The sequence below is a fragment of the Oncorhynchus mykiss genome, chromosome 27 (assembly GCF_013265735.2).
Source record: "Oncorhynchus mykiss isolate Arlee chromosome 27, USDA_OmykA_1.1, whole genome shotgun sequence".
Lineage (NCBI taxonomy): Eukaryota > Metazoa > Chordata > Actinopteri > Salmoniformes > Salmonidae > Oncorhynchus > Oncorhynchus mykiss.
Window position 1 is genome coordinate 17,712,830 of NC_048591.1, and position 24,648 is coordinate 17,737,477.

Consider the following 24,648-nt stretch of genomic DNA (forward strand, 5'->3'; position numbering starts at 1 on the left):
CAATTCCGTTGACCTCATGGCTTGGTTTTTCCTCTGACATGTACTCTCAACGGTGAGACCTAATATAGACAGGTGTGTGCCTTTCCAAATCATGTCCAGTCAATTAAATTTACCACAGGTGGACTCCAATTAAGTTGTAGAAGCATCTCAAAGATGATCAATGGAAACAGGATGCACCTGAGCTCAATTTCGAGTCTCATAGCAAAGGGTCTGAATATTTATTTACGATTTTTTTTTATATGAATTTGCTACAATTTCTAAAAACCTGTTTTCGCTTTGTCATTATGGGGCATTGTGTGTAGATTGATGAGGAAAACCAAAAATCCATTTTAGAATAACGCTGTAACGTAACAAAATGTAGAAAAGGTGTCTGAATACTGAAGGTCTGAATACTTTCTGAATGCACTGTACATAGATCAAGAGTCTAATCTAAAGTTACTCTGGAACTGGCAACAGAGGACATTAGCTAAGTTTGGTTTTTAGTCTGGTGTATACTTTCGAAAAAAAGTGTCTAGTGACTGCTTATCCGTTGGCTGGGAATGAGGAGGAATATGGGAAACCAATTTAGTCAACCAACCTCTAGCTCAGCAGATTGACCCTGGGCAGCGGTTAAAGATTAACTGAGATGTTTTTCTAGGGCCTCTTTGAAGCGTTCTTACTTCAACTCCTGCTTATCTTAATTACTGAGAAAGAAAACGTTATGGAGGGAAATGGACCTCTGGCTACTTGCACCAACACACCTCTATGCTGCCTGACACAAGAACCAGTGGTGGGGTTATTTTGGCTTCCCAAACCTGATGATGACTCTCTCGTATGATAAAGAATGTATTCACGGAGTCATTAATTATGAATGTCAAAAGTATGTTTCTGAAGGCATTGCACATATTTGGATTTTGCCCTCTCCACGTTGGCTACTATTCCTGATCCCAAGCAGGTCTTCTTTAAAGTGCATAATGTAGAAAGCCTAGCTTGATGTGAATGTTTATGTCTCCAGCGTAATGTAAATGATTAGACATCATGCCACCATGTAATGTTCACAATGAGACGTATGACCGGGGCACAGGCAGACTGGTGTGGTATTATACCTATACATGGTCTCAGGACGTCCCTGTGGGTAACTGACACTGAAGTCAAACTGTGCATCCCAAATTGTACCTCTGTTCCCTTAATAGTGCACTACAAAAGTAAACTCAGCAAAAAAAGAAATGGCCCTTTTTCAGGACCCTGTCTTTCAAAGATAAATCATAAAATCCAAATAACTTCACAGATCTTCATTGTACAGGGTTTAAACACGGTTTCCCATGATTGTTCAATGAACCATAAATAAATCATGAACATGTACCTGTGGAACAGTCGTTAAGACACTAACAGCTTACAGACGTTAGTCAATTAAGATCATAGTTTAACGGTATTCGTCGTCTGAAGAAGAGGAATCATCGGACCAAAGCGCAGCGTGGTAAGTGTTCATACTTTTATTATTAAAACTGAACACTATAACAAAATAACAAAAGGGAATCACCGAAACAGTCCTGAAAGGTGCAAAACACTAAACAGAAATTAACTACCCACAAAAACCATGTGGGGAAAAGCTACCTAGGTATGGTTCCCAATCACAGACAACAATAGACAACTGTCTGACTGAGAACCATACCCGGCCAAAACAAAGAAATACAAAAACATAGAAAAAGGAACATAGAATGCCCACCCAAATCACACCCTGACCAAACCAAAATAGAGACATAACAAGCTCTAAGGTCAGGGCGTGACACATTGTAATGAAAACTTAGGACACTATGAGGCCTTTCTACTGACTCTGAAAAACACCAAAAGAAAGATGCCCAGGGTCCCTGCTCATCTGTGTGAACGTGCCTTAGACATGCTGCAAGGAGGCATGAGGACTGCAGATGTGTCCAGGGCAATAAATTGCAATGTCCGTACTGTGAGACACCTAAGACAGAGCTACAGGGAACCATGACGGACAGCTGATCGTCCTCGCAGTGGCAGACCATGTGTAACAACACCTGCACAGGATTGGTACATCTGAACATCTGGGACAGGTACAGGATGGCAACATCAACTGCCTGAATTACACCAGGAACGCACAATCCCTCCATCAGTGCTCAGACTGTTCGCAATAGCCTGAGAGAGTCTGGACTGAGGGCTTGTAGGCCTGTTGTAAGGCAGGTCCTTACCAGACATCACCGGCAACAACGTTGCCTATGGGCACAAACCCACCGTCGCTGAACCAGATAGGACTGGCAAAATGTGCTCTTCACTGACGAGTCGCGGTTTTGTCTCAACAGGAGTGATGGTTGGATTTGCGTTTATCGTCGAAGGAATGAGCGTTACGCCTGTACTCTGGAGCGGGATCGATTTGGAGGTGGAGGGTCCGTCATGGTCTGGGGCGGTGTGTCACAGCATCATCGGACTGAGCTTGTTGTCGTTGCAGGCAATCTCAATGCTGTGCCTTACAGGGAAGACATCCTCCTCCCTCATGTGGTACCCTTCCTGCTGACCCTCCAGCATGACAATGCCACCAGCAATACTGCTCATTCTATGCGTGATTTCCTGCAAGACAGGAATGTCAGTGTTCTGCCATGACCAGTGAAAAGCCCAGATCTCAATCCCATTGAGCACATCTGGGACCTGTTGGATCGGAGGGTGAGGGCTAGGGCCATTCCCCCCAGAAATGTCCGGGAACTTGCAGGTGCCTTGGTGGAAGAGTGGGGTAACATCTCACAGCTAGAACGATCAAATCTGGTGCAGTCAATGAGTAGGAGATGTACTGCAGTACTTAATGCAGCTGGTGGCCACCTCAGATACTGACTGTTACTTTTGATTTTGACCCCCCCCCCCCCCCCCCCCCCCCCCCCCCCTTTGTTCAGGGACACATTATTCCATTTATGTTAGTCACATGTCTGTGGAACTTGTTCAGTTTATGTCTCAGTTGTTGAATCTTTTTATGTTCATACAAATATTTACAAGTTAAGTTTGCTGAAAATAAACCCAGTTGACAGTGAGAGGATGTTTCTTTTTTTGCTGAGTTTAGTACACTATAGGGAACCCAAAGCCTTTAATGTTACTATTCATCTCCTCTCATCTCAGATGTGTATCAAGCTAACATTAACAATGTTGTGTAAACATAGAGACGATGCCAAGCTTTCCACAACAAGATCCTAACTTTAATCCAGCATACCCAGGAAGTTAGGAAGATCCGTCTTCTCTTAATGTCATTTTAGTCGGTTAGAAGTCTCTTACGACAGCTGTGCGTGGTTATTAGCGTAGTTCTGTAACTCTACGGGTTGTTGACGGAGTTCTGGAAGGAAACGAGGAGCTTGTAGCAGAGTTTCTGTGGTTGTCTATGACTGCTGTGGTGGGGTAGAGCCGGGTGATTCATGTGGTAGGGATAAGGCCAGTAGCCTTCACAACTCTCCTGAGTTCTGGAAGGAAATGAGGACCTTGTGGAAGTTTTCCATAAAGAGATGGGTGGGAGATCTGTGGTGGGAGAGGGCCAGGTGATTAAGACCAGTAGACTTCACGACTCAGAGATCACACACACTGTGCTTACCTGTGGCATGGGTCTAGCTTCTCCCTCTAAACCCTAGTACAAGGTAGAGAGATCTAACCACACACACACACACACACACACACACACACACACACACACACACACACACACACACACACACACACACACACACACACACACACACACACACACACACACACACACACACACACACACCCCTCTGTTCCAGCAGGGTCAAGCAGAACACACACAGGGGAAAAGCTCTTTTCGCTCCAGCAGACGTCCTACCTGCAGGAGTTATTAAAGTAGAGAGAGATTAGACCCAACTCCCAGTATGGCCTTAACTCCTGAGAATGGACAGGCTCGGGAAACATGGGTCCGGTGGCAGGGATGTAGTTGCTTGGTTTATGTTCATATACAGTTGAAGTCGAAAGTTTACATACACTTAGGTTGGAGTCATTAAAACAAATTTCTTGTTAACAAACTATAGTTTTGGCAAGTCGGTTAGAACGTCTACTTTGTGCATGACACAAGTAATTTTTCCAGCAATTGTTTACAGACAGATTATGTCACTTATCATTCACTGTATCACAATTCCAGTGGGTCAGAAGTTCACATACACTAAGTTGACTGTGCCTTTAAACAGCTTGGAAAATTCCAGAAAATGATGTCATGGCTTTAGAAGCTTCTGATGGGCTAATTGACATCATTTGAGTCAATTGGAGGTGTACCTGTGGATGTATTTCAAGGCCTACCTTCAAACTCAGTGCCTCTTTGCTTGACATCATGGAAGAATCAAAAGAAATCAGCCTAGACCTCTGAATTTTTTTTGTAGACTTCCACAAGTCTGGTTCATCCTTGGGAGCAATTTCCAAATGCCTGAAGGTACCACATTCATCTGTACAAACAATAGTACTCAAGTATAAACACCATGGGACCACGTAGCCGCCATACCGCTCAGGAAGGAGACGCCTTCTGTCTCTTAGAGTTGAACATACTTTGTGGGGAAAAGTGCAAATCAATCCCAGAACAACAGCAAATGACCTTGTGAAGATGCTGGAGGAAACAGGTAAAACGAGTCCTATATCGACATAATCTGAAAGGCTGCTCAGCAAGGAAGAAGCCACCGCTTCAAAACCGCATTAAAAAAAGACAGACTACGGTTTGCAACTGCATATGGGGACAAAGATCATACTTTTTGGAGAAATGTCCTCTGGTTTGATGAAACAAAAATATAACTGTTTGGCTACAATGACCAATGTTATGTTTGGAGGAAAAAAAGGGACGCTTGCAAGCCGAAGAACACCATCCCAACCGTGAAGCACGGGGGTGGCAGCATCATGTTGTGTGCTTTGCTGCAGGAGGGACTGGTGCACTTCACAAAATAGATGGCATCATGAGGCAGGAACATGATGTGGATATATTGAAGCAACATCTCAAGACATCAGTCAGGAAGTTAGAGCTTGGTCGCAAATGGGTCTTCCAAATGGACAATGACCCCAAGCATACTTCTAAAGTTGTTGCAAATGGCTTAAGGACAACACAGTCAAGGTATTGGAGTGGCCATCACAAAGCCCTGACCTCAATCCCATAGAAAATTTGTGGGCAGAACTGAAAATGTGTTTGCGAGCAAGCAGGCCTACAAACCTGACTCAGTTACACCAGCTCTGTCAGGAGGAATGGGTCAAAATTCACCCAACTTATTGTGGGAAGCTTGTGGAAGGCTATGCGAAACGTTTGACCCAAGTTAAACAATTTAAAGGCAATGCTGCCAAATATTAATTGAGTGTATGTAAACTTCTGACCCACTGGGAATGTGATGAAAGAAATAAAAGCTGAAATAAATAATTCTCTCTACTATTATTCTGACATTTCACATTCTTAAAATAAAATGGTGATCCTAACTGACCTAAAACAGTTAATTTTTACTAGGATTAAATGTCAGGAATTGTGAAAAACAGAGTTTACATGTACTTGGCTAAGGTGTATGTAAACTTCCGAATTCAACTGTAGTACCGAACCATTAGCAGCTGTCACTGGGTTGTAATTCTAGGATACCCCTGTTTTCTCTGTTCTCTTTCATCTAGAACCATGTAGACGGAACCCATTACCATGGAAACAATCAGACTTTGAGGATCAGCCAGAAAACCGTCAGCCCTTGAGTTAGTTCAGCCGTATCCTCATCATCTCCACTTTATTTAGCTGTACCTTTGTCATCTTCACTTTGTTAACCTTCATCTTCTCTGTTAGTTTAGCCGTATCTTTGTCATTTTCACGTTATTCTCTCTGTTCAGAAGAAGACAGGTAGAGGTTCAGGCAGCAGTGAGGTCTGAGTTGGTTCATTGGTTCATGATAAAGTCGTGAGATGTTTTCTTCTGCCACAGAGTCTTCTTGACAGAATCAGATCTGATGAGTTTTGTCTCCTCTCCTCCAGTTCTCTCTCTTTGTCCTTTTGGCCATGTTGTGGTTCAGTATAGTTTACTCCATGGTTTAGGCAGTGACGTCTGAGTTGGTTCATGATACAGTTATGTTTTCTTCCGCAGAGTCTTCTTGACAGAATCAGGATGAGTTAATAAGTGTCTAATGAGTTTAGTTGTGAACGAAGAACTACAGTTTCTTCTTCTTCTCTCTTCTTATTCTGACCTCTACTGCGTGTTTATTCTGTTGGACCTGGTATGACACACACACACGTACACACACAATAAAACAATAACACCCTTGTGAATGTGTAGGTTTCACTCTCTTGAAAAAGAAAAGGCTACATAGCAGAGAGGTCGACTGGACATGACAGATTTCCTGACCATGACAACTGGAGAGGGGAAGGGCAGAATGGAGGAGAGGAGAGAGAGAGAGAGGGAGGGTAGGCTCAGTGGAGGAAGGGGGAGGGCAGAATGGAGGAGAGGAGAGGAGAGGAGAGAGAGAGAGAGAGAGAGAGAGAGAGAGAGAGAGGGACGGGAGGCTCATTGGGGGATAGGGGAGGGCAGAATGGAGGAGTGGAGAGGAGAGAGAGAAAGAGAGAGGGAGGGTAGGCTCAGTGGGGGGAGGGCAGAATGGAGGAGTGGAGAGGAGAGAGAGAGGGAGGGTAGGCTCAGTGGGGGGAGGGCAGAATGGAGGAGAGAGAGAAAGAGAGAGGGAGGGTAGGCTCAGTGGGGGGAGGGCAGAATGTAGGAGAGGAGAGAGAGAAAGAGAGAGGGAGGGTAGGCTCAGTGGGGGGATGGCAGAATGGAGGCAGAGAGAGAGCGCGAGAGAGAGAGCGCGCGAGAGAGAGCGCGCGAGAGAGAGAGAGAGAGAGAGAGAGAGAGAGAGAGAGAGAGAGAGAGAGTTTATGGCCTCAGTAGTGGTGCCAACCCCAAACAGACTCAGCTGTCTGTAAACCCAGAACAGTACCCTCAGTATGTGTACCAAATGCACCTTATTCCCTATATAGTGCACTTATTTTGATCAGGGCCCATAGGGACTACTGCTGGTTTTCTGTTCGACCTAATAATGAATTGCACCCACCTGGTGTCCCAGGCCTAATTCAGTCCCTGATTAGAGGGGAAGAATAGAAAAAAAGAAGTGGAACTGGCTTCGATGTCCAAATGAGAATTTGAGGAATATAGGGGATAGGGTGCCATTCGGGACTCAGGTTGAGACCCTCCTTGTGGTCTCTCTTTCATTCTTTCATTCCTCCCACCTCACATCTGCCAGCTGTCCAGCTATACTGTAGAAACACCTGGGTCTGTCTCCCTCTTCACCCCTCCGTTTTCTTTTCTCTCTTCATCCTTCCTCTCCCTGAAATCCTCCATCTCCCTCCTCTCCATTTTCTCCCTTCATTCACTCCATTCCCATCATCCCTCATTTCACACTCTTCTGTTTAGGCTGAGGGGCTTGGAGCCACTGTTATAACCCTGCTGTTAATGGCAATAGTATGTGTGTGTGTATGTGTGTGCTTGAATGCATGCACGTTCATGCTTGTGTGTGTGTGTGTGTGTGTGTGTGTGTGTGTGTGTGTGTGTGTGTGTGTGTGTGTGTGTGTGTGTAAGCGCCTACGTGCTATGACTTGTCATTTTGTGTGTGTTTGATGTCTGTGTGTGGTGTCGCTCTCTCTGTGGTTGATACGGTAACAGGCAGTGCTGTCCTCCAGGAATACAGAGCTTTGAATTCCACTTCAAACAGGACTGATAAAACAACCCTGACACACACGCACACACACACACACACACACACACACACACACACACACACACACACACACACACACACACACACACACACACACACACACACACACACACATACACACACACACACACACACAGACTAACCTTTATCTCTTAATTACAATGAAGCCGATTAGACCTTCTTCTGCACTGATACCTCCCACTGAATATACTGGCAGGGAGGTTGTGTGTGGGTGCATGCATGAGCGTGTGTTTGTACTGATACTGATGCCTCCCAACGAATATAGGCAGGCAGCCTAGCTGTCCTACAGGCACCCATAAAACCGCCAGGTAATTATTCTAATGACAAGATGTTGAGATAGGAACATGTCCTGAAAACAAACAGCTTTTCCGTTATAAATGTTTTGAAGTGCAAATAATGAGTTCAGAAACTCATACGCTACCGTTGTCTTTGCTGAATGAATTCTCTCTCATGTCGATCTTCATTTTTGTTGTTGTTTACAAACACAAACATCTGCACAGAACAACACTAGCACCTAATATAATGTAATCTGTGGATTCTAATAAAGTTTTCCAAATGTGTGTATGTGCGTGTGTGTGTGGGGGGGGGGGGGGGGGGGGGGGGGTGTTCCTGTACTCACTGTACTGTCATTCACTTGTCTGCTAAGTGGCACATAAGACACATTATTAAGTGATCCTCTCTGAGACTACTGACTCTATGTGTGTGTGTTTAGGAGGCAACAGGCTGAAGAACCAGGTGTTCAGGCTGAACTGGGCCTGGGTCTCCCTGGAGAAAGAGTACTATGTGTTGGACGAGGAGGCTAAGTACCTGGAGGTGGTCCTCAAACGACGAGGATACCTGGGAGAGACATCCTTCGTCAGTGAGTCAAACTACCTTATTATACACATCCTTATACACATTGATCCCAAATGGCACTCTATTCCCATTAGAGTCAGGACATCCATAGACATCATCATGACATCCTTGGCTCTATCCCTCCAGGGAAGCTCCACAGCTTTTCAGCCTTTCATGTTCATGTAGCAGATGGCTGAGTTAGCCAACTGTCACTCCTGGTCCAATTCACACATTTTCTAAAGGAAAGGGATGTTAATGGATGTCCTGACAAAAGTAGTGCACTCTATATGCCATTTGGGACATAGCCTTGGAGAACAAATAGAAGAGTGCCATTTGGGATGCACACCAAAAATAGCGGGGGGTCAATCTCTTGACTCAGACAGAGCAGGGGAGGGACAGACAACCTCAGGGTCATACAGGTCACAACCTTTCTTCCCTGACCCCTCTTCTCAGGGCAGGATTTACCCTTTTAGCCAACCCTCCTGGGGACAGCAAGGGCTCATGGGAGAGGTTACGCAGAGTTGGTGGTCATCAGAAAGACGCCCGCTGTCGCCGAGTTAGACGCCTCTCTCTGTGAACATTCCTTAAATTTTACTGTCCTGGACTGAAGTAAACCCAGTGCAACAAATGATGGGACAGTAAACCTTAGTTTTATAACACAACGTTTATACACAGGGTTTAAAACAACAGTAAACCTTAGTTTTATAACACAACGTTTATACACAGGGTTTAAAACAACAGTAAACCTTAGTTTTATAACACAACGTTTATACACAGGGTTTAAAACAACAGTAAACCTTAAAACAACAGTAAACCTTAGTTTATAACACAACGTTTATACACAGGGTTTAAAACAACAGTAAACCTTAGTTTTATAACACAACGTTCATACACAGGATTTAAAACAACAGTAAACCTTAGTTTTATAACACAACGTTTATACACAGGGTTTAAAACAACAGTAAACTTTCATTTTATAACACAAAGTTTATACACAGGGTTTGTAACAACAGTAAACTTTAAAACAACAGTAAACCTTAGTTTATAACACAAAGTTTATACACAGGGTTTGTAACAACAGTAAACTTTAAAACAACAGTAAACCTTAGTTTATAACACAAAGTTTATACACAGGGTTTGTAACAACAGTAAACCTTAGTTTTATAACACAAAGTTTATACACAGGGTTTGTAACAACAGTAAACTTTAAAACAACAGTAAACCTTAGTTTATAACACAAAGTTTATACACAGGGTTTGTAACAACAGTAAACCTTAGTTTTATAACACAAAGTTTATACACAGGGTTTATAACAACATTAAACCTTAGTTTTATAACACTCATTTTATACACAGGGTTTATAACAAAGGTTTTATGGCTGACTACTACTGGCACCACTGGTATTGTTTTCATTGTTTTTGTCCAGAATCCTAATACGTTCGGGATGTCAATAAAGCTGTGCTAGTTTGAATAGCTGAAGTCTGAGGTCAGATCAGATGGGTCGGGTGTATTGAGTTGTCCCTAGCTGTGTCTCACTGTGTATTTGCTAGTGTTGAGGCTGTTGTGCGTTGTTCCTGTGTGCATCCCAAATGGCCTGAAATATTCTCTATATAGTGCACTACTTTTGACCAGGGCCCATTGTTGGCCACAGGGCTCTGGACTAAAGTACAGCACTACATAGGGAATAGGGTATCAATTGGGAAGCAGCCCTGTGTCTCTGCTAGCTAATTATCTCGCTCTCTCTCAGGGGAGTATGCAGATAATATGCAGATAATATGCAGATAATATGACCATTAGACTATCTCAATGGTCTGCCCTCTTCAAGAGATAATTCAAGTTAAGGAACTGTTCTTGAAGAACACAACGAAGAGGGTTCTATCCCGCTTCTAATGGGTTGACTGATTAGCATTTCTGATTACGACGATAAATAACTCAATTCCATACTGTGGAAACTTCTGAAGCTGTTTTTAAAAAATATTGAAGATATTAATATTTGAGAGTACATGGATATATTTCTCAAACGAACATCATTGCATCAGTGAAATGTTCTGGCTCTCCAGCTGTGTGCTTATAGGAGGTAAGAACAGGACAGAACAGGAGAAATGTGGGTCTACATCCCAAATGGCACACCTCTTCCCTAGGTAATGCACTACTTTTAACCAGAGACCTATGGTAGGCCACTATAGAAGGAATATGGTGTCATTAGGGACACAGAAAACCTCTAGAAGCACACACCGCACACTGGCAGTCCTTTCTGCTCCTCAATGTGTTTAATGGATCACAAACCTCAAAGGATGAAGGGAGATGGAAAGAGAAAGCCAAGCCTTCAGATGAACCAGACTCACAGGCATCAGATCAGTCTGACAGACCCACTACCCATCTGCCTTGGTACTGAGATGACATGCTGACTGATCTCAGGCCAGTGCTTCACACAGTGAGGAGACAGAGGATATCTGCTCCATCCCAGCCCTGCTTGCTGGCCTGCCAGAGCCAGCCCTGATCACAAGACCTAGGATACATCTGAAATGGCACCCTATTCCCTATATAGCGCACTACTTTCAACTGGATGCCTGGTTCTTTATTGGACGTTGTGAGGCATTTGGTAAAGTTGTGTGCATCAGGGGAGGTGCTAGTATAGCAGCTATGTAGAGCTAGCCTGCTGCTATATAGGCTAAAGCAAAAATGTCATAGTATTTAAACCCAGGCCTGCTGCTAGGCCTCAGAGCTGCTTCTGGGATCAGGGAGCTGTAGTCCTCCTTCTGCTGTGAGAGAGACAGAGTGTGCGTCCCAGATAGCATCCTATTCCCTATATAGTGCACTACTTTTAACCAGAACCCAAATAGGGCTCTGGTAAAAAGTAGTGCATTATGTAGGGGATAGGGTCTCATTTGGGATGTAGACAGAGTTAGGGAGCTGCTTCTCTGCCTGCTCTTTGAAGACAGGTGATATATATTCCGGCTCTGTTGAGCTCATCCATGTTATCTATGAACACATGTCAGCAAGAACTGTAGCAGCCCCATGAACACGTACAGGGCTCATTTCCCTTCTTGGTGTAGGCATATCAAAGCTCACTTCAAAGAATGAAATGGTAATTTTGGTCCAATTCCCCAACTCATACATTTCCTCCTCCATCTGTGCACCGTTGAAGCTCTTTAGTGTTATCTTCTCTCTTTCTCTCTCTCTCTCTTGCTCTTTTATCTTTATCTAGCTTCTTACTTTATGTGTTTGTTTGTTGTTATTATTATTATTAATGAATTAAATAATTCATATTTGTGTTGGTCTATCTCAGAGTGAGCCAGCCAGTGAAGCTAGCTGGTTGTGTAGCTAGCTGGTTGTGTAGCTAGCTGGTTGTGTAGCTAGCTGGTTGTGTAGCTAGCTGGTTCTGTAGCTAGCTGAACAGAAGGAGTCCTGCCATCATCACCAGCCCTCAGTGACAGCAGGTCTGATCAAACAGCACTGGCACAAACTACCACCAGCAAGCTGGGCAGGCTAGACTCAGTAGACCAACAATGTCAATCTACCAATACTTCTACACTACCTGCATAGACAACCTTGTTTTAAGTTGATTCTGCTTTACCCACTTTACCCTTATTTACAGCAACAACCTGGGGAATAGTTACAGGGGATGAATGAGCCAATTGTAAACTGGGGAGTATTAGGTGACCGTGATGGTTTGAGGGCCAGATTGGGAATTTTTTGCCAGGACACCGGGGTTAACACCCCTACTCTTACGATAAGTGCCACGGGATCTTTAATGACCTCAGAGAGTCAGGACACCCGTTTAACATCCCATCCGAAAGACAGCACCCTACACAGGGCACCCCAATCACTGCCCTGGGCATTGGGATATTTTTTAGACCAGTGGAAAGAGTGCCTCCTACTGGCCCTCCAACACCACTTCCAGCAGCATCTGGTCTCCCATCCAGGAACTGACCAGGACCAACGCTGCTTAGCTTCAGAAGCAACCCAGCACTGGTATGCAGGGTGGTATGCTGCTGGCCTAGGAATGTGTATTACAGTGTCCTCTGTGTTCAGTCAGACCACTAGGGGCCAGATCGAGAGTGACGTCTTGATTACCACCCCCTCCTCCTGGTCCACGTCAGGGCCATCTGCTAGCTGACACATCACAACTTCATCTAACACTGACTGCTTCTCTGACCCATCTCTGACTGGGCTCTGTTATTGACCGGTTCTTATATCTGGATGCTGCCTTCTGATCTTATCTTGTTGAATGCCACATTGTAAGAACAAATGTTTTGTGTACAGTACATGTAATCATTTCCTCTTCCTCTATGCCCCCTCTCTCCTCTCCTCCCTCCTTGCCCAGGCATCAGCACCAGAGATGGTACGGCGGAGAAGGATAAGGACTTCCGTGGTAAAGCCCAGAAGCAGGTCCAGTTTAACCCAGGTCAGACCACGGCCACATGGAGGGTGAGGATCCTGCAGGATGGAGTGTACGAGCAGTCTGAGACCTTCCAGATTGTTCTGTCAGAACCTGTCATGGCTGCCCTGGAGTTCCCTGACACAGCCACTGTGGAGATCCTCGACCCAGCTGATGGTATGTACTACAGGTCCATGACCCAGAGTAGCTTGTTTTAACAGTCTTAACAGTGTTGTTTTCAAATGACTAATGGTTGATAAGTCATTACTACAGGTAGGTTATTCATCAGTCTTAGCAGAGATGATTGGTCTGAGGTTATCTCTATGGGAGAGGCAGGGTTGTATAGTAGGTGGGTGAGAACATCCAGGTCAGTGTATAACAAAACATGGACCTTCATTGTAATCAGAGGACTGATATAAATACTATGCATGCCAGTCTCTCTCGGCTAGGAGTTGAGGAGAGACTGACTGCATCACTTCTTCTTTTTATAAGGAACATTAATGTGTTGAAAATCCCAAATTGTTTACCTAGTCAACATACACAAAGCTCTGACACACACACTTACCCCACCAGACATGCCACCAGAGGTCTTTTCACAGTCCCCAAATCCAGAACAAATTCAAGAAAGTGTACAGTATTATATAAAGCCATTATTGCATGGAACTCCATCCCATCTCATATTGCTCAAATAAACAGCAAACCTGGTTTCAAAAAACAGATAAAGCAACACCTCATGGCACAACGCCTCTCCCCTATTTGACCTAGATATTTTGTGCGAATGTACTGTATTGTTCCTTTACAAAAACAAATTTATGTAGTTCTGTCCTTGAGCTGTTCTTGTCTATAAATGTTCTGTATTATGTAATGTTTCATGTTTTGTGTGGATCCCAGGAAGAGTAGCTGCTGCTTTTGCAACAGCTAATGGGGATCCTAATAAAATACCTAATACCTTCGTCAGCCTCATTAGTGAAGCTGCTCTCTGTTAGTGAAGCTGCTCTCTGTTAGTGAAGCTGCACTCTGTTAGTGAAGGTGCTCTCTGTTAGTGAAGCTGCTCTCTGTTAGTGAAGGTGCTCTCTGTTAGTGAAGCTGCTCTCTGTTAGTGAAGCTGCTCTCTGTTAGTGAAGCTGCTCTCTGTTAGTGAAGCTGCACTCTGTTAGTGAAACTGCTCTATGTTAGTGAAGCTGCTCTCTGTTAGTGAAGCTGCTCTTTGTTAGTGAAGCTGCTCTCTGTTAGTGAAGCTGCTCTCTGTTAGTGAAGCTGCTCTCTGTTAGTGAAGCTGCACTCTGTTAGTGAAACTGCTCTATGTTAGTGAAGCTGCTCTCTGTTAGTGAAGCTGCTCTTTGTTAGTGAAGCTGCTCTCTGTTAGTGAAGCTGCTCTCTGTACGTGAAGCTGCTCTCTGTTAGTGAAGCTGCTCTCTGTATGTGAAGCTGCTCTCTGTTAGTGAAGCTGCTCTCTGTTAGTGAAGCTGCTCTCTGTTAGTGAAGCTGCTCTTTGTTAGTGAAGCTGCTCTCTGTTAGTGAAGCTGCTCTCTGTACGTGAAGCTGCTCTCTGTTAGTTAAGCTGCTCTTTGTTAGTGAAGCTGCTCTCTGTTAGTGAAGCTGCTATCTGTATGTGAAGCTGCTCTCTGTTAGTGAAGCTGCTCTTTGTTAGTGAAGCTGCACTCTGTTAGTGAAGCTGCTCTCTGTACGTGAAGCTGCTCTCTGTACGTGAAGCTACTCTCTGTACATGAAGCTGCTCTCTGTACGCGAAGCTGCTCTCTGTTAGTGAAGCTGCTCTCTGTTAGTTAAGCTGCTCTCTGTTAGTGAAGCTGCTCTCTGTATGTGAAGCTGCTCTCTGTAAGTGAAGCTGCTCTCTGTTAGTGAAGCTGCTCTTTGTTAGTAAAGCTACACTTTGTTAGTTAAGCTGCTCCTTGTTAGTGAAGCTGCTCTTTGTTAGTGAAGCTGCTCTTTGTTAGTGAAGCTTCTCTCTGTTAGTTAAGCTGCTCTTTGTTAGTGAAGCTGCTCTCTGTTAGTGAAGCTGCTCTCTGTTAGTGAAGCAGCTCTCTGTTAGTTAAGCTGCTCCTTGTTAGTGAAGCTGCTCTTTGTTAGTGAAGCTGCTCTCTGTTAGTTAAGCTGCTCCTTGTTAGTGAAGCTGCTCTTTGTTAGTTAAGCTACACTTTGTTAGTTAAGCTGCTCCTTGTTAGTGAAGCTGCTCTCTGTTAGTGAAGCTGCTCTTTGTTAGTGAAGCTGCTCTCTGTTAGTTAAGCTGCTCCTTGTTAGTGAAGCTGCTCTTTGTTAGTGAAGCTACACTTTGTTAGTTAAGCTGCTCTCTGTTAGTGAAGCTGCTCTTTGTTAGTGAAGCTGCTCTTTGTTAGTGAAGCTGCTCTCTGTTAGTTAAGCTGCTCTCTGTTAGTGAAGCTGCTCTCTGTTAGTGAAGCTGCTCTCTGTTAGTGAAGCTGCTCTCTGTTAGTGAAGCTGCTCTCTGCCCCTTATCAATCCCTGGCCTGGCTCCAGAGCCTGGGAATTTTGGAACAGTTACCGGAGTTCTGTAACCCCAGGTTAGATTTAGTGATCAGTAACACTGTAACAATAGTCCATATGGGAAGTTGTTTCCTCCAGAAAGGTAAATTAACATGGTTAAATAAATAAATATAGTTAATTGGGTATGGAGAATCCCAAGGTTAGGGTCAGACCCAGGGTATGGATGGAGAACACTAGACTGGAGACTTCCCAGGCTTCTCATGTTGTTTACACATCGGTTGTGTCCCAAATGGCACCATATTCCCACAACATAGGGAATAGGGTGATATTAGGGACGTACAGTAGTCAAAGTATCTAAATACAGTTCAGACAAACAAGGTTTTTAAAAACAGCAGCTAAGCCGTTCGTTCCCCTGTGATACTGTAGTTGGAAGTCTGAGGAAGGGAGCTCTTGCATAATGTACATATAAATGATGCCTCTCCTCTACTTCCCCCTCTGGGGTCCCCCTGTGTGAGAGGAGGAATATTCTGTCAACAACTTACATTGGTTAAAATGTATGGAGGATGGTATTGTTTGTCTCACAAAACACTAGTCCCTTGAGGGAAATTAAGATAACATGCCGCTATCAAGTCAAGTCAAATTGTATTAGTCACATGTGCCAAATACAACACGTGGCAGTGAAATCCTTACTTACAAGCCCTTAACCAACAATGCAGTTTTAGGAAAAAAATACCTAAACAAAAAAAAATATATATATATATATACTTTTTAAAGAAAACTTATTTTTAGATGGAGAAAAAATAACAAATAAAATAAATGATACACTAATATAGAAAAGTAAAAAATGTTTTTTATATATATAAGTGTAATGAGTGCGTACTGGCGGCAGAGAAGTCAGGCTCAGGAGAACAAAAACTCTGTTACAGTCAGTTTAATAATTAAAATCACCGTAAACAGAACAATCAATACAAGGGGTACAAAACCCGTCGCACACCAGACATAACGTGCTCAAGCACTTACAATAAACAATTCCAGACAAGGACATGGGGGGAGCAGAGGGTTAAATACACAACATGTAATGATGGAATTGAAACCAGGTGTGTGGGAAGACAAGACAAAACAAATGGAAAATGAAAAATCAATGATGGCTAGAAGACCGGCGACGCTGACCTCCAAAATGCCGCCCGAACCAGGAGAGGAACCAATTTCGGCGAAAGTCGTGACAATAAGAAATTAAAGTAACAAATCATTAAAGAGCAGCAGTAAAATAATAACAGCGAGGCAATATACAAGGGGTACCGGTACAGAGTCAATGTGCGGGGGCACAGGTTAGTCGAGGTAATTGAGGTAATATGTGCATGTAGGTATAGTTATTAAAGTGACTATGCATAGATAATAAACAGAGAGTAGCAGCAGAGTAAAAGTGGAGGTGGGGGGACAATGCAAATTGTCTGGGTAGCCATTTGATTAGATGTTCAGGAATCGTATTACTTGGGGGTAGAAGCTATTTGGAAGCCTCTTGGACCTAGACTTGGCGCTCCGGTACCGCTTGCCGTGCGGTAGCAGAGAGAACTACTGTATATGACTAAGGTGGCTGGAGTCTTTGACAATTTTTAGGGCCTTCCTCTGACACCGCCTGGTATAGAGGTCCTGGATGGCAGGAAGCTTGGTCCCAGTGATGTACTGGGCCGTACGCACTACACTCTGTAGAGCCTTGCGGTCGGAAGCTGAGTAGTTGCCATACCAGGCAGTGATGCAACCAGTCAGGATGCTCTCGATGGTGCAGCTGTAATATCAATATTATGATTTGGCCGTTACACATTAACATATAGTTTTGCTTCATGACCACAAACATGTATATTTACACATTAACATATCAACATGCTATTTTAGATTTCCATGATTTCCCAGCTTCTCAGAATACATCTGTGTCTCAAATGGCACCCTATTCCCTTTTTAGTGCACTACTTTGACGAGAGCCCTACGGGCCCAGGTAAAAATGAGTGCTCTACATATGGAATAGGGTGCCATTTTGGGACTTACATTACCACAACATTACAACTGACCCAGGTTCTAGCAGCTCCTTTAAATGTGAATCTCTTCAACTATCAGAAGAGTTCAAATTAAGTCAGAGAGAGAGAGAGAGAGAGAGAGAGAGAGAGGAGAAGCTCTCCACATGAAGGCCTGTCAGCCTTGGTATGAGCCTTGGTAGGAGCTGCTATTAAGGGCTATAAGCTTGTATGCTAGCCTGAGTAGGAGGTAGAACATCTACTTATTTAGTCAAGACCAGGCTGGGAAGGGCAGGGAGCCATTGGTCCAGTGTCCTGGTCAGACAGTAATTGGTCAGGTGGGACTGTTGGGGGTTGTGGGAGTTCAGGCCCTGCTGGCACACTGTCACCTTATTAGCACAGATGACCAGATTCACAATTAGAGTAAAGAATAGGTTTTAAGAAGAAGCATAACAGTGATAGAGAGAATATTGGAAACTTGTCTATGTGGGGTAGGTACTTCTTAGTGTAGGTCTCTGGGATGTAACTCAGGTCTAGTAACTTAGACACAGTCTCGCTATGCAGAGTAAAGGAGGAGAGGAGATAAGGAGAGGAAAGGACAGGACAGGACAGGGGGAGTGACTAACACAAACTTTTAAAAAAGACCAATGGTTTGAGCAGGTCTCTGCTTGCTAACAGAATCAAGACACGTCAGGTTTATTATCTCGGCCCACTTTAACTGGGCGGCAGGGTAGCCTAGTGGTTAGAGTGTTGGACTACTAGTGCAAGTTCAAATCCCCGAGCTGACAAGGAACAAATCTGTTGTTCTGCCCCTGAACCCACTGTTCCTAGGCCGTCATTGAAAATAAGAATTTGTTCTTAACTGACTTGCCTAGTTAAATAAATCAAAATGGTTCTTCTTCACATTCAAAGTCTACAGTACGGAAGCTGGAATTTTCCTATGAACAATTCACTAAATGTATATTGGTCCCTGTGCGTCAGCTGTCAAATCAGAGAGGCTTCTGGGTAGTTGTCTGTGTCAACCACTGATGTTAGTCATCATATCCTCTGGATGGATCCCAAATGATGCCCTATTCCCAATATAGTGCCCTACATAGGGCTCTGGTCAAAAGGATGGATGGACTACTGTATATAGGAAATAGGGTGCCATTTGCGACGCAGACTATGTCTTCTGCCTCAGTTCACCTCTGTCCTCAGGGAGGAGCCTGGACCAGAGCACCAGCAGCAACATATTGTAATGGACAGAAATATTCAACACGTTGTTGTACCCTCTTCTCATCCGCATAACTTCTGTATTAATGAAATAAGTATGTACACAGTGAGAAGGATGTGATGGTTTATCTCTCTCTCTCTCTCTGTCCCCCCCTCTCTCTCTCTCTCTCTCTCGCTCTGTCCCCACCCCTCTTTCTCTCTCTCTCTCTCTCTCTCTCTCGCTCTGTCCCCACCCCTCTCTCTCTCTCTCTCTCTCTCTCTCTCTCTCGCTCTCTCTCTCTCTCTCGCTCACTCTCTCTCTCTCTCTGTCCCCCTCTCTCTCTCTCTCTCTCTCTCTCTCTCGCTCACTCTCTCTCTCTCTCACTCTCTCTCTCTCTCTGTCCCCCTCTCTCTCTCTCTCTCTCCCCTCCCCAGAGTCGACAGTGTTTATCCAGTCTGCAGTCTACTCTATAGAGGAGGACATCGGGGAGCTGCTGATCCCAGTGCGCAGGAGTGGTGACGTCACACAGGAACTCATGGTCATCTGCTACACACAGCAAGGTACAGTCCACACACACACACGCACGCACGCACGCACGCACACACACACACACACACACACACACACACACACACACACACACACACACACACACACACACACACACACACACACACACACACACCTCCCTCTCTTCTCATTCCTCTCTCCTTTCCTCTCTCCTACAGCCACAGCTACAGGGACCATCCCCTCTACAGTCCTGTCCTACTCTGACTACATATCCAGACCTGAGGAACACAACAGTGTCCTGCGCTTCGATAAGGGCGAGACAGAGAGTTCCTGTCGTGTGGTGATCATAGATGACTCTCTGTATGAAGAGGAGGAGAGCTTCAACGTTACCCTCAGTATGCCCATGGGAGGCCGTCTGAGACAGGAGTACCACACTGCCAGGGTCACCATCATACCTGACCTGGACGACGGTAAGATGGCCCTTCACTTTTCACCTTTGACCTTTCAAACCTCTCGCCTGGAGGACAGGATAATAGTTACCAGCTGAGGAAAGTGTTAATATCGCTCTTGAATAGACTAGGCTTGCATCTCAAATGGCACCCTATTCCCTATGTAGGGCACTACTTTCGACCAGAGTAGTTCACTTTATAGGAAATAGGATGCCATCTGGGTAATTTATTTTTCACAACGTGAGAGTAAGAAAAAAAAGATTGCTCCTGTCCTGTCACCTCTGGCAGATTATGTTAAGACAACAATGTTAGCAGACGTGTTGTTATTTCATTTTGCTTGTTCGCAAAGGAGACAGTTGAGATGTTGTGTAAAAAGGTACATTTACACTTTAATAGCATTCATGAAACATCTAGAACAGATCAGGGGACCTTCGAAAGGTTCACACACACACACCTACACACCTCAGGCAAAGGGAATTCATGAAACATCTAGAACAGATAGATCAGGGGACCTTCGAAAGGTTCACACACACACACCTATACACCTCAGGCAAAGGGAATTCATGAAATATCTAGAACAGATATATCAGGGGACCTTCGAAAGGTTCACACACACACACACACACACACACACACACACACACACACACACACACACACCTATACACCTCAGGCAAAGGGAATTCATGAAACATCTAGAACAGATAGATCAGGGGACCTTCGAAAGGTTCACACACACACCTATACACCTCAGGCAAAGGGAATTCATGAAACATCTAGAACAGATAGATCAGGGGACCTTCGAAAGGTTCACACACACACACACACCTATACACCTCAGGCAAAGGGAATTCATGACTTGACCAATAGAAGCAGGCTCCCATCGGTTGGATGTGGTTTTGTATTGATGTATTGGTTCATTGTATCCTTTAGATGAACAGAAAACTCTAAACTTTAAAAAAACGTATGAAATAAAAAATCATTGGTATAATTAATGATTTATGTGGTACTATGCTGACGGATACAGGTAAACTTGAAGTACAGAAATTATGTAGTACCAGCTGAATGAAACCAAGAGGGCCGTGATTCCCAAACTTTTTATAGTCCCGTTCCCCTTCAAACATTCAACCTCCAGCTGCGTACCCTGTCGTGGAAATTTCCTCTATTTACCAAATCATGAGAGCAAACCACACACACGTCAGAGTTAGTTATCAAAGTCCATCTTTAATTATATGAGCTCTATCACAACCCTGTGACTCTCAGATCAATTCAGTGTCTATCAATTAATTCTCTGAGAGTCCCTTCCACATTTCAACTTAGTTCCTTTATAGCAAAGACACACACAGGATAAGACAGCATCGGCATAATTCATCGTTCAGCTTTGTCTCCTAAACTATGTTATTTTCTCAAACTCAGAACCATAAACCAATCCTCCATATCAACAGGCATATATCAAATCCATCCTATCTTGACAAGATCACAGAGACACACTGACTGGCACACAGACATTGTGGAGCCAAGAGATACACGCTTGACCTCTCCCCTCTCTCCGGCCCAAGCAACTTAGTCTTGACATAGAACAGATACTGCAACCCCGCCACAGTATTATACAAACACATTCTGATGAGAAGTAACTTACAAACATATGATGAATATAAAACATCTTACCTATGTTACCAACCAATTCTGATTATTCCCCAACAACCCCCTCTAGCACCAGGGTCAGCACACTCTCACGTGTTGTTTTTTGCCATCATTGTAAGCCTGCCACACACACACTATACCATACATTTATTAAACATAAGAATGAGTGTGAGTTTTTGTCACAACCCGGCTTGTGGGAAGTGACAAAGAGCTCTTATAGGACCAGGGCACAAATAATAATAATCAATAATTTTGCTCTTCATTTAGCCATCTTACATATAAAACGTATTTATTTATTCATCAAAAAATTGTGAATAACTCCCCACAGGTTAATGAGAAGGGTGTGCTTGAAAGGATGCACATAACTCTGCAATGTTAGGTTGTATTGGAGAGAATCTGTTTTAAATCATTTTCCACACACGGTCTGTGACTGTATTTAGTTTTCATGCTAGTGAGGGCCGAGAATCCACTCTCACATAGGTACCTGGTTGCAAAGGGCATCAGTGTCTTAACAACGCGATTTGCCAAGGCAGGATACTCTGAGCAAAATCTGGCAGTGGCTTCTGATTTAAATTCAATTTTCACAGAACCGGTTGTTGTAATTTAGATGAGGCTTTATCGGTAAGTGGACTGGAGGCAGGGCATGAAAGGGATAACGAATCCAGTTGTTTGTGTCATCCGTTTCGGGAAAGTACCTGCGTAATTGCGCACCCAACTCACTCACGTCCTTCGCTATATCACATTTAACATTGTATGTAAGCTTGAGTTCATTTGCACACAAAAAATCATACAATGATAGAAAGACCTGTGTGTTGTTCTTGTTAATGCAGACAGAGAAGAGCTCCAACTTCTTAATCATAGCCTCAATTTTGTCCTGCACATTGAATATAGTTGAAGAGAGGCCCTGTAATCCTAGATTCAGATCATTCACCCAGATAGGCAAGTCGTGTGATAAACTCGTCATCATGCAAGCGGTCAAACAAGTGAACATTATGGTCAGTAAAGAAATCTTTAAGGTCGTCTCTCAATTTTTAAAATATTGACAATATTTTGCCCCTTGATAGTCAGCACACTTCTGTATGTTGTAAAAGCGTTACATGGTCGCTGCATAGTGCAGAAAATACACGAGAGTTCAGGGGCCTTGCTTTAACAAAGTTAACCATTTTCACTGTAGTGTCCAAAACGTCTTTCAAGCTGTCAGGCATTCCCTTGGCAGCAAGAGCCTCTCGGTAAATGCTGCAGTGTCCCCAAGTGACGTTGGAAGTAACTGCTTGCACGCACGTTACCACTCCACTATGTCTACCTGTCATGGCTTTGCACCATTAGTACAGATACACATCTTGACCACCAAAGTCCATTTGATGTCACAAAGCTGTCCAGTTAAAAATATCCTCTCCTGTTGTCCTGGTTTCCAGTGGTTTGCAGAAGAGGATGTCTTCCTTAATTGACCTCCCATAAACGTAACGGACATATACCAGGAGCTGTGCCAGGCCCGCTACGTCTGTTTACTCATCCAGCTGTAACGCATATAATTCACTGGCTTGTATGTGATGCAGTAATTGTTTCAAAACATCTCCTGCCATGTCACTGATGCGTCGTGAAACAGTGTTGTTTGATGGAGATATTGTCTGTATAGTTTTTGGGGGTATTTTCCCCCAGCATTGTCCCAGCCATATCTGTGGCAGCAGGAAGAATGAAGTCCTTCACAATAGTATGGGGCTTGCCTGTCCTAGCCACTCGGTAGTTCACCATATAAGACGCTTCTTATTAATGGTATCTGTTGCTTTTATACGTCTTACTACTCGAAAGTCATCATAATTCTCACTCAAAAAACTCCCATGGCTTATTTTTCAAATTGGCATGTTTTATTTTTCTAAATGTAAGCGCAAGAGTGATGGTTTCATTGAGTTGTGAGATAGTACTTTCGCACATATAACATACTGCGGCTGAGGAAAGGCACTACTCCCATTATAAGTAAACCCCAAATCAATGTAGTTCTCATCATATTTGCATCTCTTCGATGGTCCAACGTCTCTGTCTGTTGTTCGGTGGTTTTCCGGGTAATGGGGCAGTAGCTCTTCGGCTGCATCAGATTCACAACTGTCAGTGTCCATGCTAGCTGGGCTAACAACAAATGTAGAATTACTGATGCTAGCATTGGATGTGCTCATGGAAGCAGAACAACTTGTGTCGTCGACATGTGCAGGTGTAGTACCGCTGGTAGTAGAGCTGGTATCTGTCTCTATGGACGCGGGCCCTACTTTTTTGAACCATTAATCAATTTTCTAGCAAACGGAATGAGCAGCAGCTACGTTTGGCTACATACTTGTTATTTTTTACCTTGATTCAACCAAGTAGGCCAGTTGAGAACAAGTTCTCATTTACAACTGCGACCTGGCCAAGATAAAGCATAGCAGTGCGACAAAAACAACAACACAGAGTTACACATAAACAAACGTACAGTAAATACAATTGAAATAGAAAGATCTATGTACAGTGTGTGCAAAATGTGGAAGAGTAGGGAGGTAAGGCAATAAATAGGCTATAGAGGTGAAATAATTACAATTTAGCATTAATACTGGAGTGATAGATGTGCAGATGATGATGTGCAAGTAGAGATACTGGGGTGCAAAGGAGCACGAGGGTAAGTAATAATATGGGGATGAGGTAGTTGGGTGTGCTATTTACATATGGGCTGTATACAGGTACAGTGATCGGTAAGCTGCTCTGACAGCTGATGCTTAAACCTAGAGAGGGAGATATGACTCCAGCTCCAGCTTGCAATTCGTTCCAGTCATTGGCAGCACAGAACTGGAAGGAGAGGCGGCCAAAGGAAGTATTGGCTTTGGGGGTGACCAGTGCAATATACAAAGACTTATAAATGACCTGGAGCCAGTGGGTTTGGCGACGGATATGTAGTGAGGGCCAGCCAACTGGAGCATAGAGGTCGCAGTGGTGGGTAGTATATGGGGCTTTGGTGATAAAACGGATGGCACTGTGATAGACTGCATCCAGTCTGCTGAGTATTGTTGGGGGCTATTTTGTAAATGACATCACCGAAGTCAAGGATTGGTAGGATAGTCCGTTTTACGAGGGTATGTTTGGCAGCATGAGTGAAGGAGGCTTTGGATTGGAGAGGCTTAATGTGAGTCTGGAAGGAGAGTTTACAGTCTAAACAGATACCTAGGTATTTGTAGTTTTCCACATATTCTAGGTCAGAACTGTCTAGGGTAGTGATGCTAGTCGGGTGGGAGGGTGCGGGCAGAAATCGGTTGAAGAGCATGCACGGAAGGAGTGTTGCCACATACGGACTGTTAGTGGAATTCCCGCGAGAGAGTAACGGTTAATGTGATTGGATATTAATTATGTGACTACCTGTATTTGACATAGTGTTGTTGTTTCGCTGAACACTAGATGCTTTCATTTTATTTTTGGCAGTGAAACGAGGCTACTCA

The 24,648-nt window shown here is 43.9% G+C and overlaps 1 protein-coding gene across 1 annotated transcript in view; it reads left to right on the forward strand.

Annotated features, from left to right (window-relative positions):
- LOC110507114 (FRAS1-related extracellular matrix protein 2) overlaps positions 1 to 24,648 on the forward strand; it is a 109,938-nt gene that overhangs the window by 42,376 nt on the left and 42,914 nt on the right. The window contains exons 5-8 of the mRNA XM_036964988.1: positions 8,427 to 8,573; positions 12,876 to 13,106; positions 19,025 to 19,150; positions 19,319 to 19,570. Coding sequence (XP_036820883.1) covers positions 8,427 to 8,573; positions 12,876 to 13,106; positions 19,025 to 19,150; positions 19,319 to 19,570 — 756 coding nt within the window. The remainder of the gene's footprint in view (positions 1 to 8,426; positions 8,574 to 12,875; positions 13,107 to 19,024; positions 19,151 to 19,318; positions 19,571 to 24,648) is intronic.